This window comes from Peromyscus eremicus, chromosome 2 (assembly GCF_949786415.1).
Source record: "Peromyscus eremicus chromosome 2, PerEre_H2_v1, whole genome shotgun sequence".
In the NCBI taxonomy this organism is placed as follows: Eukaryota; Metazoa; Chordata; class Mammalia; order Rodentia; family Cricetidae; genus Peromyscus; species Peromyscus eremicus.
The window spans coordinates 158,544,681-158,564,680 of NC_081417.1; the positions used below are offsets into that span (position 1 = coordinate 158,544,681).

The 20,000-nt window shown below is 51.0% G+C and overlaps 1 protein-coding gene across 3 annotated transcripts in view; it reads right to left on the reverse strand.

The window, feature by feature from the left end:
* LOC131904322 (GDH/6PGL endoplasmic bifunctional protein-like) overlaps positions 1 to 16,913 on the reverse strand; it is a 30,867-nt gene extending 13,954 nt beyond the window's left edge. The window contains exons 1-3 of one of the 3 annotated variants that reach the window (XM_059255418.1): positions 16,654 to 16,913; positions 2,447 to 3,077; positions 1,143 to 1,260 (exon numbers count right to left, since the gene is read on the reverse strand). In XM_059255418.1, coding sequence (XP_059111401.1) covers positions 1,143 to 1,260; positions 2,447 to 3,077; positions 16,654 to 16,658 — 754 coding nt within the window. In that variant the 5' untranslated portion in view covers positions 16,659 to 16,913. Of the gene's footprint in view, positions 1 to 1,142; positions 1,261 to 2,446; positions 3,078 to 9,039; positions 9,162 to 11,089; positions 11,385 to 16,653 lie in introns of those variants that run through there. The other 2 variants (XM_059255419.1, XM_059255420.1) reach the window with 2 other exon arrangements.
* Between the last annotated feature and the right edge of the window lie 3,087 nt (positions 16,914 to 20,000).

Here is a 20,000-nt window from a genome sequence, read left to right on the forward strand (position 1 = left end):
ACAGGACTAGAAACTTGGCTTGGTGAGTAGATGTGCTTGCCACCCCAAGCCTGATGATCTGAGTTCAATATCTAGGAGCCACATGGTAGTAAAGAACTGACTCCAAAGATTGTCCTCTAACCTCCACAAGATCACATGACACATGTGTGCACACACATGCACACACAAGCACAGCACTTCTAAAAGTGTTGTAATAACATGGCAGAATGCTCAAAGTAACCTTATCTGTCATCACCTGCAAAACCTACTCTTGCCAGAGATGTAACAGTGACACACTGAGGTCACCACGCTAGGGACAGAGACAAGTGTAATACGCTGTCTCCCGACCCTGGACTGGCACCATTCATTCAGTACTCTGTAAGACAGGTGGCCTCCTGGCATCTACAATCACATGAGAGAGACAGCGAGGCCAGCACAGGACAAGAGCAGCCCCACAGAGAGCAATGGAAGTCTGTGGCTTCCGGAGGGAGTGACCGCAAAGGCCTCTCATAGGAAGAGCAAGGTGCTAGAGGTCACTTGAGAGGGAGAAGGGCACAGGAGAGGCTGCCATGTCCCAGGCGGTGGCATCACTCACACAAGTACAAACCCTCACAACTGCAATGATCCACATCACACTAGTGTAAAACCCACATTAGTGGAGTATGGGAGTGTGGCAGCACACACCTGGAGTCCCAGCACCAGGGAGGCAGAGGCTGGAGGATCACAAGTTCAAGGTCATTCCTGGCTATGTAGTAATTTTGAGGCCAGCCTGGGCTATGAAACCCTGTCTCAAAAAACACCATACATGCATACATACAGACACAGACACACACATGAAAACATGCCTGGCGTAACCTCCTCCAGCACTGACTTCTTGTCAGCTGTTTCAAGTGTCTGCACCAGGTGCCTGTCACTGGACCAAATGCCTCCTATGGCATCAGTGACAACTTGGGCTTTGCCGCCAGGCACCCTGCAGGTCAGCTCTGTAAAGAGTGCAGCAGGAGCTTACACACCAACAGGACTCCTCCCTCCGAGCTGAGCTGGCCATGGTGCAAAGGCCTGGCTGGCACTCCAGACTGCAGCCTGGAGCGCCACCGAAGCCCAGGCAGGCAAGGCTGAGGAGCCGAGGGGCGCCAGACCCACGGGGCACCAGACCCACGTACCTTTTGCATCCACGGTCTCCTTCATGATGATCTCCACGCGCTCCACGTGGTGCCTGTTCCAGAGGCCATCCAAGGCCTTACGGTTCTGATCTCGGAAGGGCAGGATCTGAGCCACGGCCTGTCGGGGAGGAAGACTGGTCATCCCAGGTTCTTGGGTGAAGGAAGAACCCTGGCTCCCGAGCTCCAGACCTCTTCGCTTAAGGGAGAAACCGTCTGTGGGCACCAGGTCCTAGACCTCAGGTCTCACAGCTCAATGGAGATACTTAAAACTAAATGGCTTAAACAGTTTCCAGCCACGAAAGAACATGTTTAAAATTGACTGTCTTCCTGTGGCCAGTGGTAGAATGCTGGCCTCGCATGCCTGAGACCCCACGTTCAATCTGCAGTACAAAGAGGAAAGAAAAGGAAAGAAAAGGGGAAAAAAATGAACCCTATCTTTTAAGACTATCAACTTTAATAAAAATAGTTTAATGACAAAATTGTAACATGAAAAACTTTAAACCGTATACATTTAAGAATATTCCTTTTCATTTCCAGGGCACTGATCCCTTATCAAGACTGGCCCTGGTCTGGGGAGCACAGTTTGAGGCTATTACCATGACAGGCGCAGAGGGTCAGACGGGAAGGGAGGCACGTGCCTGTGAGCTGGTTCCCTGCCCAGTATGTGGCCCAGTATGTGGCCCAGCTCAGCAGTCTGGGTACCAGAGGGCAGAGGCACAGTGCACTCTGTGCTGGGAATGCTAGCCCTTGATGAGCCCAGAGTTCTGAGGCCTGTGCAGAGTGAACTGGCCGCTGACCTGTACCTTCTAGATAGCTCCCAGCTCCTGTTTCTAGGCTTCACTGAACCACTTGGATTCAGGGGTCCACTCCCTCACTCAGTTCTAAGTTGTTATCATCCTTTTGCCTCAAGACAGAATTCAAGATGACCAAGATTTTTATTTTTAAAAGGCAGATGGGTGAGGGATTTAAAAAGCTAATTCTAATTCCCACAGCATTTCCAAATGAAAAACAGATCCAGATATCAGAGTCCCTGGACCACTTCTGTGGAGAAGGCAGGTCAACATGGGGAGATCAGGATGTACACCCTCTCTGGAAAGCCAAGACAAGGAGATAGAAAATGGTCCTTCCTGCTATTCACTGGTCTCTCCTGCTTCCACATCTCCTGTCTGCCTTCAGGAAGACCACAGATCCTGAGGGTTCCCAACACTCTCTAGCCCAATTCTACATTTGGTAGTAAGTCCTTGATGATAGATCCATGGTACCCCACACGGCACAGGCATGACGGACTCCAAGCTGCAGCTCACCTGCTTGCCCAGGTAATGGTCTACCCGATACATCTCCTCTTCCTGGAAAAAGCTTCCAAGTTCTGAAGCCAGCTGCTGGGCTGAGAGGTGGTCATGGCCAAAGGGTTTTTCAAGAACAACCCGCAGCCAGGCACCTGGGCGTGGTCGGCAGCTGCTGTTGATGTTGCGGGCAATGTCTGCATAGGCAAAGGGTGGCACAGAGAAGTAGAAGATCCTGCCAGCTTCCCAGAGCCCATCCTGCCGGACCTGGGTCTCAATGTCCTTGTTCAGGGTCTGATAGTCCTCAGCTGTCTTCAGTTGGCGGTATTGGCTCAGCTGTAGAAACTGACCCTTGAGTTCATCACAGCGACTGGGTGCCAAGTCCTTGGGGCAGGAGAGGGATTCCAAGGCCTTGTCCATGAGCTTCTGGCCCTGCTCGGGGGCTGTCAGGGCAGCCCCATGGAAGCTGAAACTGTGGCCCTTCCCAGCCTCATCCAGGTAGAGCTGAAACAGTCCCTGCCACAGGTACTTCTTAGCTAGGTCCCCGGTTGCTCCCAGCAGGATTATGGAAACATGTCCCTTGAATTCCTGGGCATGCAGGCAGCCCAGAAAGCACGTTGCCGCTATGAGCATCTTCCAACCGTCTGGGTGCCTGGGAAGAAGAGACAAGGAAGGAGGAAGTATCAGACATGGCTCAGGAGGTTATGATGTGGAAGAAACACAGCTAGAGCATCAGACATTTCCTGCCTGGCAAGACACAGCCACATGTTTCTTGGGGAAATGTTATAGTCACTCAGCATTCCCCTCCCCTGAGCAGACTGGTTTCCGTGCCAGGAAGTCGGTGTGTAGGGAGCTTGCTTTGTAAGCAGGAATTGGGCCCGGGGGAGTCCTAGGCCATTTGATGGATCCAGGGCATTCTGCTGCTAGGAGCACCAAAGAGCGGCACAAATCACCAGCGAGGCCCACAGTGCTGAGAGAGGAGTGGGCCACTTCACGGCCACAGCTAGCCTCAGCCATGAGCACAGGCTAGCTGGACAGCAGGGGAAGCCTAACCCAGGAACAGCAGCAGGTGCCCTTCTCTCACCCATCGCCCAGCCTTTTCCCATGTCTACTGGACTCCACACACAAAATCACAACTAATAGAGGGTGTGGGGGCCAGCAACATGGTTCAGTGTGAAAATACACCTGCCCCCAACCTGACAACCTGAGTATAATCCCTGGGACCCACATGGTGGGAGGAGAGAATCAGCTCCTACAAGCTGTCCTCTGAGCTCCTCCATGTATACATGCATGCACATGTGCACACGCACAGATAAATGTGATGGAGAAAGCACAGACTTGGGGGTGGAGTGTGGGTGGCTCAGTAGTAAACTGTTCAGTATAACGAGGACACTGGGTCCCGTTCCCAACACAGGAAGGAAAAAACAGGAAAGTACTTGGTGGCACACGCCTTTAATCCCAGCACTCTGGAGGCAGAGGCAGGTGGATCTCTGAGTTCAACACCAGCCTAGTCTACAGAGCGAGTTCCAGGACAGCCAGGACCACACTGAGAAACTCTGTCAGAAAAACAAACAAAAATTAAAAAAAAAAAAACCAACACAAAAATAAAACCAAAAACCATCACAACAACAATTAAACAGGCTTGTGCAGCCTAGTGCCTGAGTATCAACCCAGCTCTGCTCCTAGCCTGGCGACACCCCGTTTCCTCTGAAATGGGTGCTATAGTGATGCCTCCATCACAGGCTTGTTGCAAGAATAAAAAGACTTCACATTCACACGATGCTTAGGCAGTACCTGCTGCCTCTCAGCCACTGTTTTCAGAAAAGCTGATGGTATAAAATGGTATTCCCAGGTGCCAATCACAAAACCAAACATTCTCAGTCTGATCTCACTGGATCCAGACCACAGCCCTGACAACCCACACAGGACAGTTTAACTACAGTCCCCTTGCACATGGGAAGGCTGAAGTGCTGTGGAATGAAGCTTCCACAGTGACAGAGTGGCAGCTGGGTCCTGGCAATCGCTTGGCCTTCCACAGGCAAACATGCCTGCCTGGCTAGCTTTGTCATTCCGACGTGTGGCAGCTGGTACATCTGAGAGGCAAAGGTCTGAGGCAAGTCACAGGGACCTGAGTATTTACTGGGCTGGTTCTCTGTTCTAGCCCAGGGTTGTGTTTCTATCACTATAGTCCTCCAGCTCTCCATGAAGCCCGGCTTTGGGAAAGGGCCAAAGGAATGGAGAGGGCAGGAACCACAGCTAAGGGAAGTAAAGGTGGAAATAGGGGCAGGATGGAGGTGGAAAGGTGAAGAGGAACTACAGAAACTGGCAGAACACCGTTCATAAACCAGACAGCATGACCAGAATAAATATGACCACACGGATGGGAAAGGGGGTTAGAGAGATCATGGAGCTTACCAGGCCCCACAGAGTTGACCAGCCTACCAGCACTGTTCTGTTGGGATTAAACTTGCCTGTCTGTTTGACTGTTGCTGTTACTGTTATTGTATGAAACAGGGTCTTACTCGGTAGCCCAGGCTGGCCTCACACTCATGGCAATCCTCCTGCCTCAGCCTCTGAAGTACTGGAATTGCAGGTGTAAGCCATGCACCCGCTTTGACCTGGTCCTAGCCTTTCTTCTTCATCTCTCTGGGGACCTGCCACCAAGATGGCTCTGGTGACACCCAAGTAGGACAAAGGCCCCCAAACAGTGTCTGTGCCAGCATCCAGAGGACACACCACACCTCCATCCATTCAAAGGACCTCAGAGGCCCCAGGTCCTCTCCTGCCCACCCTCTATCTCTGTTCTCAAATACACAGATGGACTCCAGGGCATTCCGTTTTCCTCTGCTTCCCAATTCCCGTCCTTGGCCCCTGAGCCTTTCTTTCTCGCTGGCACCAGCTCTGCCCCGGGGGAGAAAAAGCTGCAAGGTCAGTGCAGGAGAAATCCGAAGCCCAGAGAACAGCCTGGAGAAGGAGGAGGAGCCAGCTGGCAAGCTGCATCCCAAACTCCTGACCCGGCCCTGGGAGCCAGGGCTCGGGATGTGCTGGTACAGAAAGAAGCTGGGAGTCTCACGGGGCTGTCAGGTGGGGGACCCCAAGGCCATCTCTCTAAGGACGAGGTTGGATGGCACCTGACGCACACTGCCTTCTGGTCCTCTACCACACCGTTTTCCTTGGACAACATGTGTGTTCTGGACCTAGTGCCCAACTCAACCAGTCTTCTCTCTTGCATTCCCAGAACTCTTGAAGCAAGCAGCACTGGGAATTTCAACAGTTTACAGTGTGATTACTAAACACCTACCGTAACTACTCTTTCTGAAGTCAGCGTGGGTGGCACACATTTTTCTAACTTTCTTTTTATTTATTCTTTGTGTCTTTCACATCATGCCTCCCAATCCCACCCATCTCCCTCCCACCCCCCACTTCCAGAATAAAATAAAATTTTGAGAAATATTTTTTCTTTATCAGTAAACCCCTTTATCCATACATCTTTACATGCAAGCATTTATCACAAAGAATCATTGGTCTGGTTCAAGGCCCCTGGTCTCTGCTACACCATCAATGCCAGACCCTCACTGGGACTCTCCCTGGACACCCTGTTGCTGCCCTGTGTCATAGAGATCCTGCAGCCTTGGGTCCACGGGATCAAGCCCACCCCCACCCCTCACCCTCATGCTCCAGCAGATCACAGATAGGGTGGATGTTGGGGTGGGTCAACACAGAGAACAGCCTGGAGAAGGAGGTTCTGGGCCTGGGTAGTTGCAGGGTTGGTCAGCCTGCCAGCTCTTCCCCTGTCTTCACCACTAGGGTGAGCTCTCCAGCATTGCCCTGGCTAGTTCACCCTTTGCAGTGAGGAGCAAGGGGCGGGGCCAGTTCTCCCACTTTCACATCCTCAGGGTTGGTTCTCCCACATCCACACCTCCTGGGCCAGCTCTACTGTGTTGCCCAGCCATGGCATAGGGGCCACTCTCCTGAGTGCTGCAGCTGGTGAGGGGCAGATACAACTCTCCCACTCTTATGACCTCAGGGCCAGCTCTTCCACCTGCCTCAGGCACTGATGGGGGGGGAGAGTAGAGGACATCTCTCCTCTGCCCATGCTGCCACATGACAGATGAATAATGGGGACAGCTCTCCCATGCTCACAACTCTGGGGCTGACTCACTCACAGGTCCACCAACAGGGTCAGCTCTACTGTGCTGCCCAAGTGAGGTGCAGGGCCTGCTCTCCTGAGTGTTGCAGCTGGTTGGGGGCAGGGACAGGTCTCCTGCTCTCAGGATCTCAGGGCCAGCTCTCCCATATGTCTCAAGTGTTGATGCAGGGAGGGGAGAATGTGTTACTTGTTTTTCATTATGATCCTGTTTTTTAACCTTAACAGCATAGCTCAAACTGTGCTGTGTGCTTGAGTTCCCTGGGGAACTATTTAAAATGCAGATTCTGATGGAGAAGATAAAGGAGAGGCCAAAGCTGATGGCTGGGCCCAAGGAGCATACTTCGAGCTGCCAGGTTCCAGAGCACTGAGCACAGAAGGCATCAGCGTCAAAACATACATGCCTGGGGCTGGAGAGTCAACTCAGTGGCTAAAAGCACAAGTTGCTCCCAGAGTTAGATTCCCAACACCCACATGGCAGCTCACAACTGTTTGTAACTCCAGTCCCAGGGGATCCAATGCCCTCTTCTGGCCTCTGTAGATACCAGGCATGCATATAGTGCATGCAAAACACCCATACACACCAAGGGAAAAAATAAAGCATGCACACGCCGGCCTGGCCTCCTGCTTCCATCACCAGGTCAGAACAATCCTGCTGGAGCTTCCCTCCAACGCTTTAGTTCCCTTCTCCTGGTCATAAATGGCTCCGAGTAAGCCCTGTGTTGACTGTGGTAGCCAACATGAACGAGCTGACTTCGCTGTGCTGGCCCCACTGGTTCTGACGTGATTCTCATAAGACAGCTGTGTTGTAGGTTGTTGTTTGTTTTTGCTCTTTTCTGGGGGGGCCGCCACCCCGCTCCCAAACAAATCACACACAGAGGCTTATTCTTAATAAGCCTTAGCTCAGCTTGTTTCTCGTCAGCTTTCCTTAACTTATCCCATCTGCCTTTTGCCTCTGGGCTTTTCCCGTTCTCTTACTTCTGTAAATCTTACTCTTACTCTGTGGCTTGCTGTGTAGCTGGGTGGCAGGCCCCTAATGTCTTCCTCCTTCTCAATCTCTCTTCCCAGATTTCTCCTTCTATTTTTTTCTCTCTGCCTGCCTGTCCCACCTGTCCCTTCTCCTGCCTCGCTATTGACTGTTCAGCTCTTTATTAGACCATCAGGTGCATTAGACAGGCACAGTAACCCAGCTTCACAGAGTTAAATAAATGCAACATAAACAAAAGTAACACACCTAAAAATAATATTCCCCAACACAGTTGAGGAGACTAGGAGGAGGAATAAATTATGAAGCCATAAAGCTCTTGTCACCGTGCTAAACCCTCTTTCTTGGTCAATCATGACCCGGGGGTTGGGGGGGGGGGTGGGCGAGGGAGTCCGAAGCACTGGGCTTAACCCTCCTTCTACAGGACCTTTGGAAAATAGTTAATCCATTTGGGTCCTGACTTCTTCATCTATAAAACATGGCAGAAACCAGGCACGGTGGCTCATGCCTATGATCTTAGCACTTGGGAGGTTGAAACAAGAGAGTCAAAAGTTCAAGCCAGCTTGGGCTACAAATGGAGTCTGAGGTCAGTCTGGATAACTTAGACCCTGTCTCAAAACTAAGAATGAGAAAAGGGCTGAAGATCCCAGTCAGTGGTAGAGCATTTGTCTATCGTGAGTGAGGCCTGGGTCCAGTCTCCAGTACATTAAAAAAAAAAAAATCCTGATAGATTCTGCTGATCTGAAAGAGGGAAGCGTTGTAAAGATGAGTAGAGATGAGGTATGTGACCCAAACCAAAGCAAAACAAAAACATGCACAACCATGTATGAGGTCACATGCCTGTCATCCCAGCAGTCAGAACGCTAAGGCAAAATTATTAAAAGTTCAAGCCCAGCCTTGGCTACATAGTAAGACTATCTCCAAACCAAAAAACAAACAATTTCTCTCTCTCTCTCTCTCTCTCTCTCTCTCTCTCTCTCTCTCTCTCTCTCTCTCCCCCTTCCTCTTCCTCCCACCCTCTCTTTCTTCCTCTCTCTCATTCCCCACCCCCAGGTGGATGAGATGGCTCAGTGGGTAAAGGCACTTCTTGCTACTGAGCAGCATGGTGACCCAATTGCAGTCCCTGGAACCGCATGGTAGAAGGAAATTTGACTCCATGAATTTGTTCCCTGACCCCCACATGCATGCCATGGCAAGTAAATGGGTATGCATGCATGTAACACACACTAAATAAGAGTAATAAAAAGTTTTTTTAATGAATACTAGACAAATATTAACTAATTAGACGACTCAAATAGGCCAGGTATGGAATGTGCCCCTGTAACCCAGCACTTGGGAGGTGAAATTAGGGAGGTCAGGAATTCAGAGTCAGCTTCAAATATAAGTAGTTGGAGGCCCTGTCTGGGAGGGGGGGGGAAGAGATTTAAATATAAAGTGATCTCCCACCCTAGAGTGGCACAACACCATTGCTGAGATACTGACCATTCCTCTGGGCTACTGAGCCAACCCCACCAAGCACTCTGGTGAGCAAAGCCTGTGACCAATCTCACAGCCAGCTTAGCCTGTAGTGGGTAGCCATTCCAGCTTTGATCTGGAAGTTCCAACCCCCATTGAGGCTTCAGTAACTGTCACACCTACAAGGCAGAGCCAAGGGAGGACCCTGAAGACCCGAGATCTGGATGTGCCAGCTCTCTTGGTTCCTGGACCCTGGATGCTGGAGGTAGACGGAGCAGAGTTCTCCAGAGAACACCGCCGGACTGTGCCACACCTTTTCCAGACCCTGTAAGCTATCCCTTCATTTGTAAGTTACGCCACTAAATAAACCTCCCTTTTAACTACGTGGAGTGGCCTTAATAATTTCACCAATATCAGCCTCCCAGGATGAGGACAGTGAGAGCTGAGCTCAGCTCTCCGCCCTGCGGCTGCACCTCCCGCTGCTGCAGAGGCTACCTTTGAGGGGTTTCGCACTGAATGAGAGGAAGGGGCTATGAAATAATCTACCAGAGCTGTACACACGATGCTGGATGTTGGTCAAGAGGCAGGAAACCAAACGCCCACTTAGGAATTTTCTTCTCCCTTGCCTTCTTCTTTGTCTAATTAAGCGATCAGTCAGGAAACCATTGCTAAACAGACCGAGAAGCTGGAGAGAAGGACAGAGATGTCACCATGGACACTGGAAAGCATCGTTCTCAGACATACTCTTACCCTCATCCTCCATAACCACACAACCTTGAAGAGGGCATTTAATCTGGCAAGGCCTCAGCTTCCTCGCCTGGGAAGTAAACTAAGTATGTCCAGGTAGTTTACTGGCCCTTGGTCCCACGCTTTCCAGGGAGGTCCCCACCCCACTATCAAGGAGACACCACCACCTATCTATATAGGCAGGGAAGTGCTAGGGGAGACAGAGACCTCTGTGGGTCACAGGGCCAAGAAATATAAAGCCAAGTCTACAACCTGGTCTACAGAGTGAGTTCCAGGACAGCCAGGGATACACAGAGAAAGCCTGTCTCAGAAAACCAAACAAGCTAGAAAGAGTGTGGAGGATACAATTTCATATATAACAAATTGTGTTCAAGACACAGCTGGAACAGGACCTGGTGACTCAAGCCTACAATCTCAGCCCTTGGGAGTCAGGAGGATTGTGAGTTCAGGGTTAGCCTGGGCTACAGAGCAACCCCAAATCAAAAGAAAGAAAAGCAAGGAAAAATAAGAGAGGACAGAGGCTGGAGAGAAGGCTCAGAAGTTTAGAGCATTTGCTGCTCTTGCAGAGGGCCCATTCCCAGCACCCACACGGTGGCTCACAACCATCCTTAACTCCAGTTCCAGGGAAACCTACACCAAGCATCACATGGTGCTCATATGAACATGCAGGCAAAATACTCTAACACACAAAATAAAATAAGTAAAAAAGAGGTGGAGTCAGCAAGCAGGAAGACAGGTGGGCCTTCTCTGGGTGACAATGCACTGCTCTGACAGGCTCAATTTAGAATTAGGACTGAGTGTGCACACAAGGATCTTATTTCAACACCCTTGGCTCTCCAACTCCCAACGAAGAAAGGCCCTGCTAACATTCCAAAAGGTGAAAGACTGACTTGGCCAGCCATGGTGAACAGAACAGTCCAGTTCCATCTTCCATTTACTCTCACAGGAAAGGGGGACATGGCCAGCCAGCCTACAGCTGTCCCTGCCCGGGTCAGCAGAGAAAGAAGCATGGGGCTGGTGCTGCTGGCTAGCCACAGCAGTGAGAGGGAAAATCAGGGGTCATTCCCTACACACACACACACACACACACACACACACACACACACACACACACACCCACACCCTTTCCGAGCTCCCACAGATGCCTTGACAAAGCTGACTCCTGGGGGTAGGGCTAGAAGAAGGGATGTTCCTCAAATCACGGCCCAGAAATCTGGACTTTTTAAAAAGAACTGGGAAGGAAGCAAGAATTGAAATGAAAGAACATTTATAAAACCATCCCTACCAGCCAAAGGTCCCCTCTAGTTCTGAGGTCCGATGTCAGACTCACCAGTGCAGGCAAACAAGAGTGTCAATCAACCTTGATCTGCATTTGGTCCTCTGCGGCCAATCTGGAGACCTGGGCTTCCAGACCAAGCTCTTCTCTACACTCAAAGAGCCCTTTCCAAAGCCCCTTTATACCTGTTTGCAAGATTTAATGGCTAAATTTCCGGGTATTTTCCCGGCTGGTTGTCAAGCATAGCCATTACCAAATCAAAGTTATATGAATGAATAACCAACTGAATTCTATTAAGAACAAGGTCAATATGCCTCCTACATAGTAGCTGTTCAAAGTTGACCAGCCAGTTGCTATCTGTGTGGCCAAGCCCGTATTTCCAGTTTGGACTCTCCCACCTCACCTCTAGAGTGGTCAATCAACCCACACTCTGATCCTCTGGTTACATTAGTTGAATGCTGACTAGGCTTAACCACATCAAAATCCAACTGGTTTATTTACCCCAAATCTAGCTTCTTCCCTACCCTCCTTTCCCTTCCTCTCCCCTCCTTTCCCCTCCTCTCCCCTCCCCTCCTCTCCTTCCCTTCAGGTTTGTGTTTCTTTGTTTTTGAGACAAAGCATCTCTACGTAGCCCAGGCTGGCCTCACCTGCCATCCTCCAGCCTCATCCTCCCTGGCACTGGGATAACAGGCATGTACCACCACACCTCTCAACCTGCTTCAAATGCAGTTCCCACAAGCCCCGGTAAACGTACACATGTTCAGATCATAAACCTTAGGGGTGTCTGGTCTGTTGGAAAACACTAGTGTCGACCTTCAGGTTATATTTGGGGGCAGCTATAGGTCCCTGTCACCAGGCCTGATAACCTGAGTTCAGCTCACAGGATGGAAGGAGAGATCCAACTCCAGTACCTGCCGTTCGACCTCCACATGTATGCACACGTATGCACACACAAACACAATAAAAGTTACTGAGGTCTGGAGTACAGTGCTCCTCACCGTCTTTGTCTGTTCTGCTATCACCTCCGCCTGGTTTACTACAGAAGGCCCTTCCTCCCTCTTACAGCTTCCTCTGGCCCCTGCAGAGTTGAGTCGGCCCAGGGGCCAGAGGGACCCTCCCAGGGTTGGTATCATGCCAGTTCTCTGTTCACAGGTCTGTCTGGAGGGGCGACACAGTCTAGCTTCTCCCTATCACTTCTATGACCTCTTGTACTACTCTGCCCATCCTCCTGCCTCCAGCCTTTGTCCTGGCTCTTGTCTCTGTCTGACCTACTTCCCCCACAGGTGCCCACATGGTGCATTCCTTCACTATCTGCAGCAAGACCATTTGCTCAGTCGGGCTCTCTCAGACCACTCCACAAAATACTAGAACTGCCACTCCACTTCATGCCTCCTCCCCACTCTACTCTCTGTAGTTTCTTCTTCTCCTCCCTCCCTCCTTCTCTCCCCTCTCCTCCCTCCCTCCCTCCCTCTCTGCCTTCTCCTCCCTCCCTCCCTCCCTCCCTCTCTGCCTTCTCCTCCCTCCCTCCCTCCCTTCCTTCCTGGCTTCATGGATCCTAGGCTGCCCTCAAACTTGCTATGTAGCTGAGGATGACCTTGAATTTCCCTGAAATTATTTTATGTGTGTGGGTGTTTTGTATGTTTGTGTGCCACACACATGCCTGGGGCCTGCAGAGGCCAGAATAGGGCTTGGGGTGCTCTGGAATGGGAGTTATAGACAGGTGTGAGCTGCCATGTGGGTACTGGGGACTGAACCCAGGTCCTCTGGGAGAGCAGCCAGTGCTCTTAACTGCTGAGCCATCTCTCCTGCCCTATGAACTTCTGCTCTCCCCGGCCCCCGTCTCCTGAATGCTAGGGTGACAGGCATGTGTCACCAGGCTTAGTTTTATGCAGTGTTGGACGTGTAGCATATGACAGGCAAACACTCCACCAACTGAGCTACATCCCCAGCCCTAGGTCTCTAACACTTCCAAGGACCCTGTATGATGATTACATGGAGCTTGCTTACTGTCCGCCACTCTTTCTCCCAAGACATCAAGTCCAGCCTGAACAGGGAGAGGTACGCTCATCTCACTGCAGCATCTCCGGCATCCCAAACAGGGCCAAGCAGTCAGCAAGCCCCAGTGATGTCTGCTAAACAAATACCATTTGCACAGGATCACTCATGTACACACAAGATAACCTCATGTACAAGATGCCTAGGACTGAATGATGGCATGAAAACAATACGTTGTAACGGCCACTTCAGGCACTGTGACACTGCAACCCACCAGTAGCTGCTTCTTGCTTATACCAAGACTATTAGCAGTGTGAGCTATTTATGGCGCATATGCCATATGCCAAATGCTAGGCCTAGCATATGACAAGTGACGGACTCTTTTACTCCTCCCACAATTCTGTGAGGTAGGTACCATCATCAACCATTTGTGTAGCAGAGAACTAAGACACAGAAAGGTCAACTACCTTGCTGAAGGTCAGGCAACTCAGAGGTGACAGAAATGGTTGTAGTACTAACTTCCAATGCCGCTATCAAATGTGAGGCTAAAGGCTAAGAAGACGGCTCGGCAATCCAGAGCACTTGCTATTCTTGCAGAGGACTCAGGTTCAGTTCCCAGCACCCACACGACGGCTTATAACAACCTGTAACTGCAGTCCCAGAGGTTGCAGTCCCAGCAACCTCTTTTGGTCTCTGCAGGCAGTGCACACATGTGGTGCTCATACATACATGCAGACAAAAACTCCTACACAGAAATAAAAATAAAAAAAATAAACCTTTTTAAAAAAGAGAGAGCGAGAAGAAAAAAAAAAATGTGTGGTTATATCCCCAAACAACAACGCGGCCCACAGCTTGGTGTAGCATCACTGGTTTTCCTCACAGTGGCGGCTCACACAAGCCAGCTGGCCAGGCACTGCTCGAGGTTGCCACGCTACCCCGAACACTAATGGCCTCTCACTGGTCTCTGCTAAGGCCCCATGTCTACTTGCCTAATAGTGACTTGTGTGCCCTCCTTCTGATATTAGAAAGACAGGGAGTCGATATCCTAGTAAAACCTGAAAGGTCCTGTGGGCTACACACTGAGTATACAATCTGGAATTCAACTCTGTGCCTCCCTGCAGCTGGTGACCCGAGACGGTATTTAACTTCTTTGTTCCTCAACCACAGAACAGAAAAGCAAGTCCATTATAAGCACACACGAAGATGATCCGTGTAAGGCACTTTAGCGCAATGCTTGGCAAGCCGTAGGCTCTCATGAAATGCTAGCTTCTACCACTGAACATCAGCATCATGAAGGCACTTCCCACAATGCCTCAACTACAATTAACCACCTTGCTACAGGAAAACTGCAAGGCACGGCTCATAAGAGCTCAGCTGGCTCCTCTGATCACGCTGACTGAAGAGCTGAAGGGCTGGGATGGCCCCTTCTTAGATCTTGAGAAATCTACCATCTGGCCAGAAGAAGAGTATGACAGCCAGGTTATGTCTGTAACCCCCTAACTCAAGAAGCTGAGGGAGAAGGATTGAGAGCTTGACACCAGCCTGGGATACAAAACAAGACCTTGTCCCAAAAAAACACAGCAGGGCTGGAGAGATGACTCAGCAGTTACGGGTGCCTGCTGCTCTTGCAGAGGACCTGAGTTCAATTCCCAGCATGTACACCGCAGCTCACAACCATCTGTAACTCCAGCCCTCGCCTGGCCTCCAAGGGTTCCAGGCACACATGTGGTACACAGATATGCATGGAGATAAAACACCCAACCACACATATAAAATAAATAAATAAAATTAAAACAAAACAAATGGGGGTGGAGAAGGGAGGACTAGAGAATTTGCTCAGCAGTTAATAGCATTTGCTGTTCTTGTAGAGACCTAGGTTCAGTTCCTAGCACCAACATGGCAGTTCACGGTAACTCCAGCTCCGTGGGCTCCAGCTCCCTCTTCTGTTCTCCACAGGCATGCATGCACGTACACACGCACATACAAAATGGGGCTGGAGAGATGGCTCAGTGGTTAAGAACACATGCTGCTCTTACAGAGGACTCAGGTTTGATTCCCCACGTCCACACGGTAGCTCATAACCATCTATAGCTCCAGTTCCAGGAGTGCTCAAACCCTCTTCTAGACTCAGTGAACACTGACACTGCACACACCGCATACTGACATGCAGGCAAAATACTCATACTCACACTTTTATAATCTTTAAAAAATAACGCATTATTTGAAAAGAAATAAAAACTGGGCTGTAGCTCACAGGTTTGGGGCTTGCCTAGCATGGATGATGTCCTAGGTGGGAAAAAATTACACCAAAGAGTAAAAAGAGTAAGACTGTAAGCGTGTGGCGCTAACTCCCTGGCTTAATTCTAGATTATTTTCCCTGGCTGTAAAATGGGGACAAACAACCTCATTTTAATAGCTGGCCAGAAGAACGCAGATCAGGGAACAAAACATACTTTGTGAGGACATGATGTAAGAGATCTTCCTGACTTTACAAACCAGGACAGCTGCTCTAGCAGGTCTGGAGAACTGGGCCACAGATGCTAAAGCAATCTTTGTAAGTCTCCTTTTCGGTTTTGTTTTATTTGGAGAAAAGAGTGTGGCTAGGAAGCCCAGGCTGGCCTGGCTCAACGTTCTGCTTCAGGCTCAGAAATGCTGGGATAATGGGTGGGCCCTACCAGCCCATCTTTCCTTTCCTTTTTAAATGGTCCCTGATCTACCCAAACAGCCAATAGTAATCTGTTGTTTTTGGTTAAATCGCCTTGTTTTTTTTTTTTTTTTAAAAAAAAAAGTTGTTGTTGTTAAATCCAAAACTCTTTTAAAATGAGCCGTGCTCAAGTCAAACACAACATTTTTTTTAAAGGTAGGGTCTCACTGTGTGACTAGCCTAGAGTGCTCAGAGGTCTTCCTGCCTCTGCCTCCTGCCTCTGCTCCTCTCCCTCCAAGTGCTGGGATTAAAGGTGTACACCACTACGCCCTTCTTAAACAGGCGCTTTTCTGTGATGTGTTCCCAAAATAAAGATTAGCCTCATCAACTCAAAAGAGTCGGTCAGCCATGCTTCACGGCAGACTTTAGGGGTCCTGGGTTTCCAACTGGTTACCTTTCAAGGGCCACGAAGGAAGGGGTGGACTACCCACTAAATCAGCTGTAGGGAACTTTCAGTTCTTTGCTTCCGGCTAAGCATTCAGAGCTGGGAAAGCCGACTTTCAGAGGCTCCGTGCCTCTGGAACAGAATTTGCTGGGTCGGTATTTAGAGAACGCTCATGCGATAGCATCTGTCAAAGTTTAAGCATTGGGAAATCACCAGCTCGCTCTCTGCTGGGGCACGTTCCGGGAAGCCTAGGGACAAGGGCGCGCTGGGCCCCCAGGGCTGCTAGGGAAGGGGCCTGGCCGCCTCCTACTGGCCCGCCACCTAACTGCACCGCATCCCCAGGCCCTGCAGGGGTGGGGTGGGGTGGGGTGGGGTGATAATGCCTTTATTCCGCGGAAGGAGGGGCGTGCGGGTGGAGGATCGGTGACTCGGGCGAGCACCGTGGGACCCGAGCCGCCCCCGTGGCCAGCTGACTGGCGTGCCTTCGGGTGCAAGAAGTGCGCAGCCCAGAGCAAGCAGGGGGGTGCAGCTTACTTCATCTCGCTCCTCCGGGAAGTGGCCCGGGCTGGCTACCTCGACAGGCGGCTGGGGCGTTGGGGGGACCTGGGACCCCTTGCCGGTGCTTCGTCTTCGGCAGGTGCGCGCTTCACGCGGGGCCGCGCCTCGGTGCTCCGAGAGCGCCCGGGCGCGAGGCCAAGTTCGCCCGGGATGCCGCAGTATTTCAGGCTGCGTAGCGACAGGGCCCAACGGGCAGGCCTCAGGCCACCGCGTCCCCGCGCTGCGCTCACCCGGGCGCCAGGAGCGCGCGCAGCGGGGCCTAGGGCGAAGCGCGCGGAGGAGGCGGGGCCTCGGGCCTGGGCACGCCCCCTATCTCGTGGGCGCGGTGGCGGAGGCGGGGCCTTCGAGTGCTTCCTGGCGTCCTGCTGCTATGCTTGCATTCACGGTCTTTTCTCTTACCAGGGTCATTCTCTCAGTGGCAGGGCTGCCCTGCTGCGCGGAGACGCGCATGTGCCCCTGAAGATGCTAGGGGTGGAGATAGTGGATGTGTCATTGAGAAGATTCAGAGGATGAGCTGTGTCTCTGGCTTGTCGTCTGGAACCTTCCCCAGGCCTCATGGACCCGTCCCCTCCCCCCTCCTGCCTGTAGAGTGAACAGCTTGATCCACTAGGCATTCCCGTACCCAGAGGAGTGAGTTAAACGCTGGGAGTGCACACTCTTGCTACACCTTCGCCAGTCAGCTCCAGATCTCTGACACCCCCTAATTTACAGAGTCTTGGGACTGTCTCTGTGTTCTTCTGTAAATGAAGGTAGTGAGAGTGTGGGCCAAAATTTAACTGTCAGGTGATGAGTGTTAGCTTGTGCCTGTGTGGCTTTAAGTAAGACAGGAAATAAAAGGATGCTTTAGGTAGAGAGCAGCAAGTGTTTAAAAGACAGCTCTTGGCTCCATCCCACCCCTATCCACTTTGGTGCCCTGTTCTCAACCTCATGCCCATTTTAATTCTAACCCTACAGTGTCCCCCATGACCCTGACACTGAAGATGAAGCTGTTTCTTCCTCTGTGGCCCTTAATCTCCGCAGAACTCAAGCCACTTTGGGTGGAGGAAGGCAGGGATGGTGCTGTACTCAGGGCAGGATGCCCTTGGCCACCTCCTAGATGAGGGTGCCCATCTTTACTCTTGGAGCATCACAGCTCTGTTCCTTCTTGAGAGGCTCCTCCCAGACATCCCACTGACTGCATGAAAGGCTGCATGGTCACCTCTGAGCCTCCCACCTGGAGAGGGGGACTCTGGTGTGAGAGGAAACATGAACCAGCCCTTTCTTTCAAGATGGTTGCTCTCCAAGTAGCACTAGCAGGGGGAATTTGTCAGGACCAGAAGAACCAACAGGCATGATTACCACATGGGATGTTGGGCAAGAAGGTTCCAGGAAGGCTGGGGAGCTAAGGGAAGCTGGGGCCCACTGTCACCACGCCCAGGGCCACCAGGAGGCCTGAAGAAAAGACTGCTGATCCTCAGCAAGGATTGAGGTCACATTGAGTGCAGTCTGAGGTGGGACATGGGGCAAAGTGCCAGGCCTCTGAGCCACCTCTAGAACTGGAAGTCAGGGTCTAAGGCAGGGGTCAGCCACACTGGACTCAGCTGATGTCAAGAGTCTTAGCCTAGAGCCCTCCTCACATTCCCTAGTCCTGAGACACAACCAGGACCAGGGAAAGTGTAGATGGGAGTGGACAGATATCCAGAGGTTGAGATGAGCAGGGTACTTCCCAGACCTCTATGTGGCCATCATAGAGTGTCATCTCTGCTTACTTTGAAGACATCTTTTAAAACATCCCCAAACCAATTTAGCTGTGATGGGCTTGATAGGAAACACTTGTGTGTCCCCTATGTGGTGAGGACGGAGCTGGGGAAGGAATGAGCAGGTCATACACCTCCGCTGGACCGTTGCTCCCACGTTGTTCTAAGTTGCTGAGTTTCTCCGCCCTCCCCCCTCATCTGTGTCTGTGTGTGCACACGTGTAGGTCAGAGGTCATCGAACGGGTGCCTGCTTTTATCTTTCTACACTTTTTAAAAATATGTATTTATTTTATTTTACGTGCATGACTGTTCTGCTTGCATGTATTTATGTGCACCGCATGTGTACTTGGTGCTGGTAGATGTCAGAAGAGGGCATCAGATCCCAAGAATCTGGAGTTAAGGATCGTTATAAGCCACCATGTGGGTGCTGGAAACCGAACCGGGTCTTCTGCGAGAGCAACAGTGCTCTTAACTGCCAGGCTGTCTCTCCAGTCTCCATCCCTTTGTTTTTAAGTCAGGGTCTCTCACTGAACCTGGAGCTTGCTGATTGGGTTGTTCCATCTCCAGTGCTTGGATTTCAGGATATATTTCACTGTGCCTGGCTTTTTTATGTGGGTGCTCCGGATCCAAACCTAGGTCCCCCACCTGCACAGCAGTCACTGTACCCACAGACCTGTCTCTCACCTTCGCCTCAGTCTCCCCCCATCCTACCCCTGTGGCTTCTGCTTTGATCTGAACAATTTCTTCACTTTCTCCAGAGAAACAATCCGGTTATGCTAAACCCCAATAGTCTAGGTATAAGAGCACTGCCTCCCCCAAATCAGTCCCGGAAACCTTGTCCGTGCGGGCTGTGGGATTGGTTCCAGGGCCTCTGCCTGCGGAGTTTCTTATTTCCGTGCTAGCTGCTACTACCCACTCCAAACCGTATCACACGGTGTGCTCTCAGAGCTCCGTGAAGGAAGGTGGGGCCAGGAGGAAAGTGCCTCTTGGGGGAAGGGTTCTGTGATCAGATTGCATCCGGCTTGTCTTGTCCTGGGTAAGGAAGGCACCAGGGCTCCGTTTATGAAACACATTGGTGAGACTTTGCTTCCTAGTCATCACATAGCATACTGGGTAAGCAGAAGTCAGGGCTAACTCAGCCTGCTTTGCAGACATGGAAAGTGAAACCGAGGGAGATGAATGACTCACAGAGATGTCTACGGAGTTAGAAAGAAAATCACGTTGCAGTTTCTATTTTCAGGCACCATGCCCCAAGTCGGCTCTACTTGCTGGCTCCTTGTTTCTCACAGGGGAGGGAGGGAACAGGTGTCCTATGTTTTTCAGGCCTGGGTAGACATTTTCATCCCCAGATGAAAAACCTCCAAATGACTCGTTATGTTTTAAAGCAGCGATTATTTCATTTTCTTTTGCTGCCATAATAGGGTACCACATCTAAACAGCCTAGATCTGTCATCTTGCTGCTCACTGGCTCTGGTCTGGCTGGGCTATAGGGTCAAGGCTGAGCTCCGGTGTAGAGAAGCCATTTTCTGGCTCTGTCTTGCTTCAACCGTCTTCTTCTGCTCATGGCACAGCTCAGTGCCTGTGATC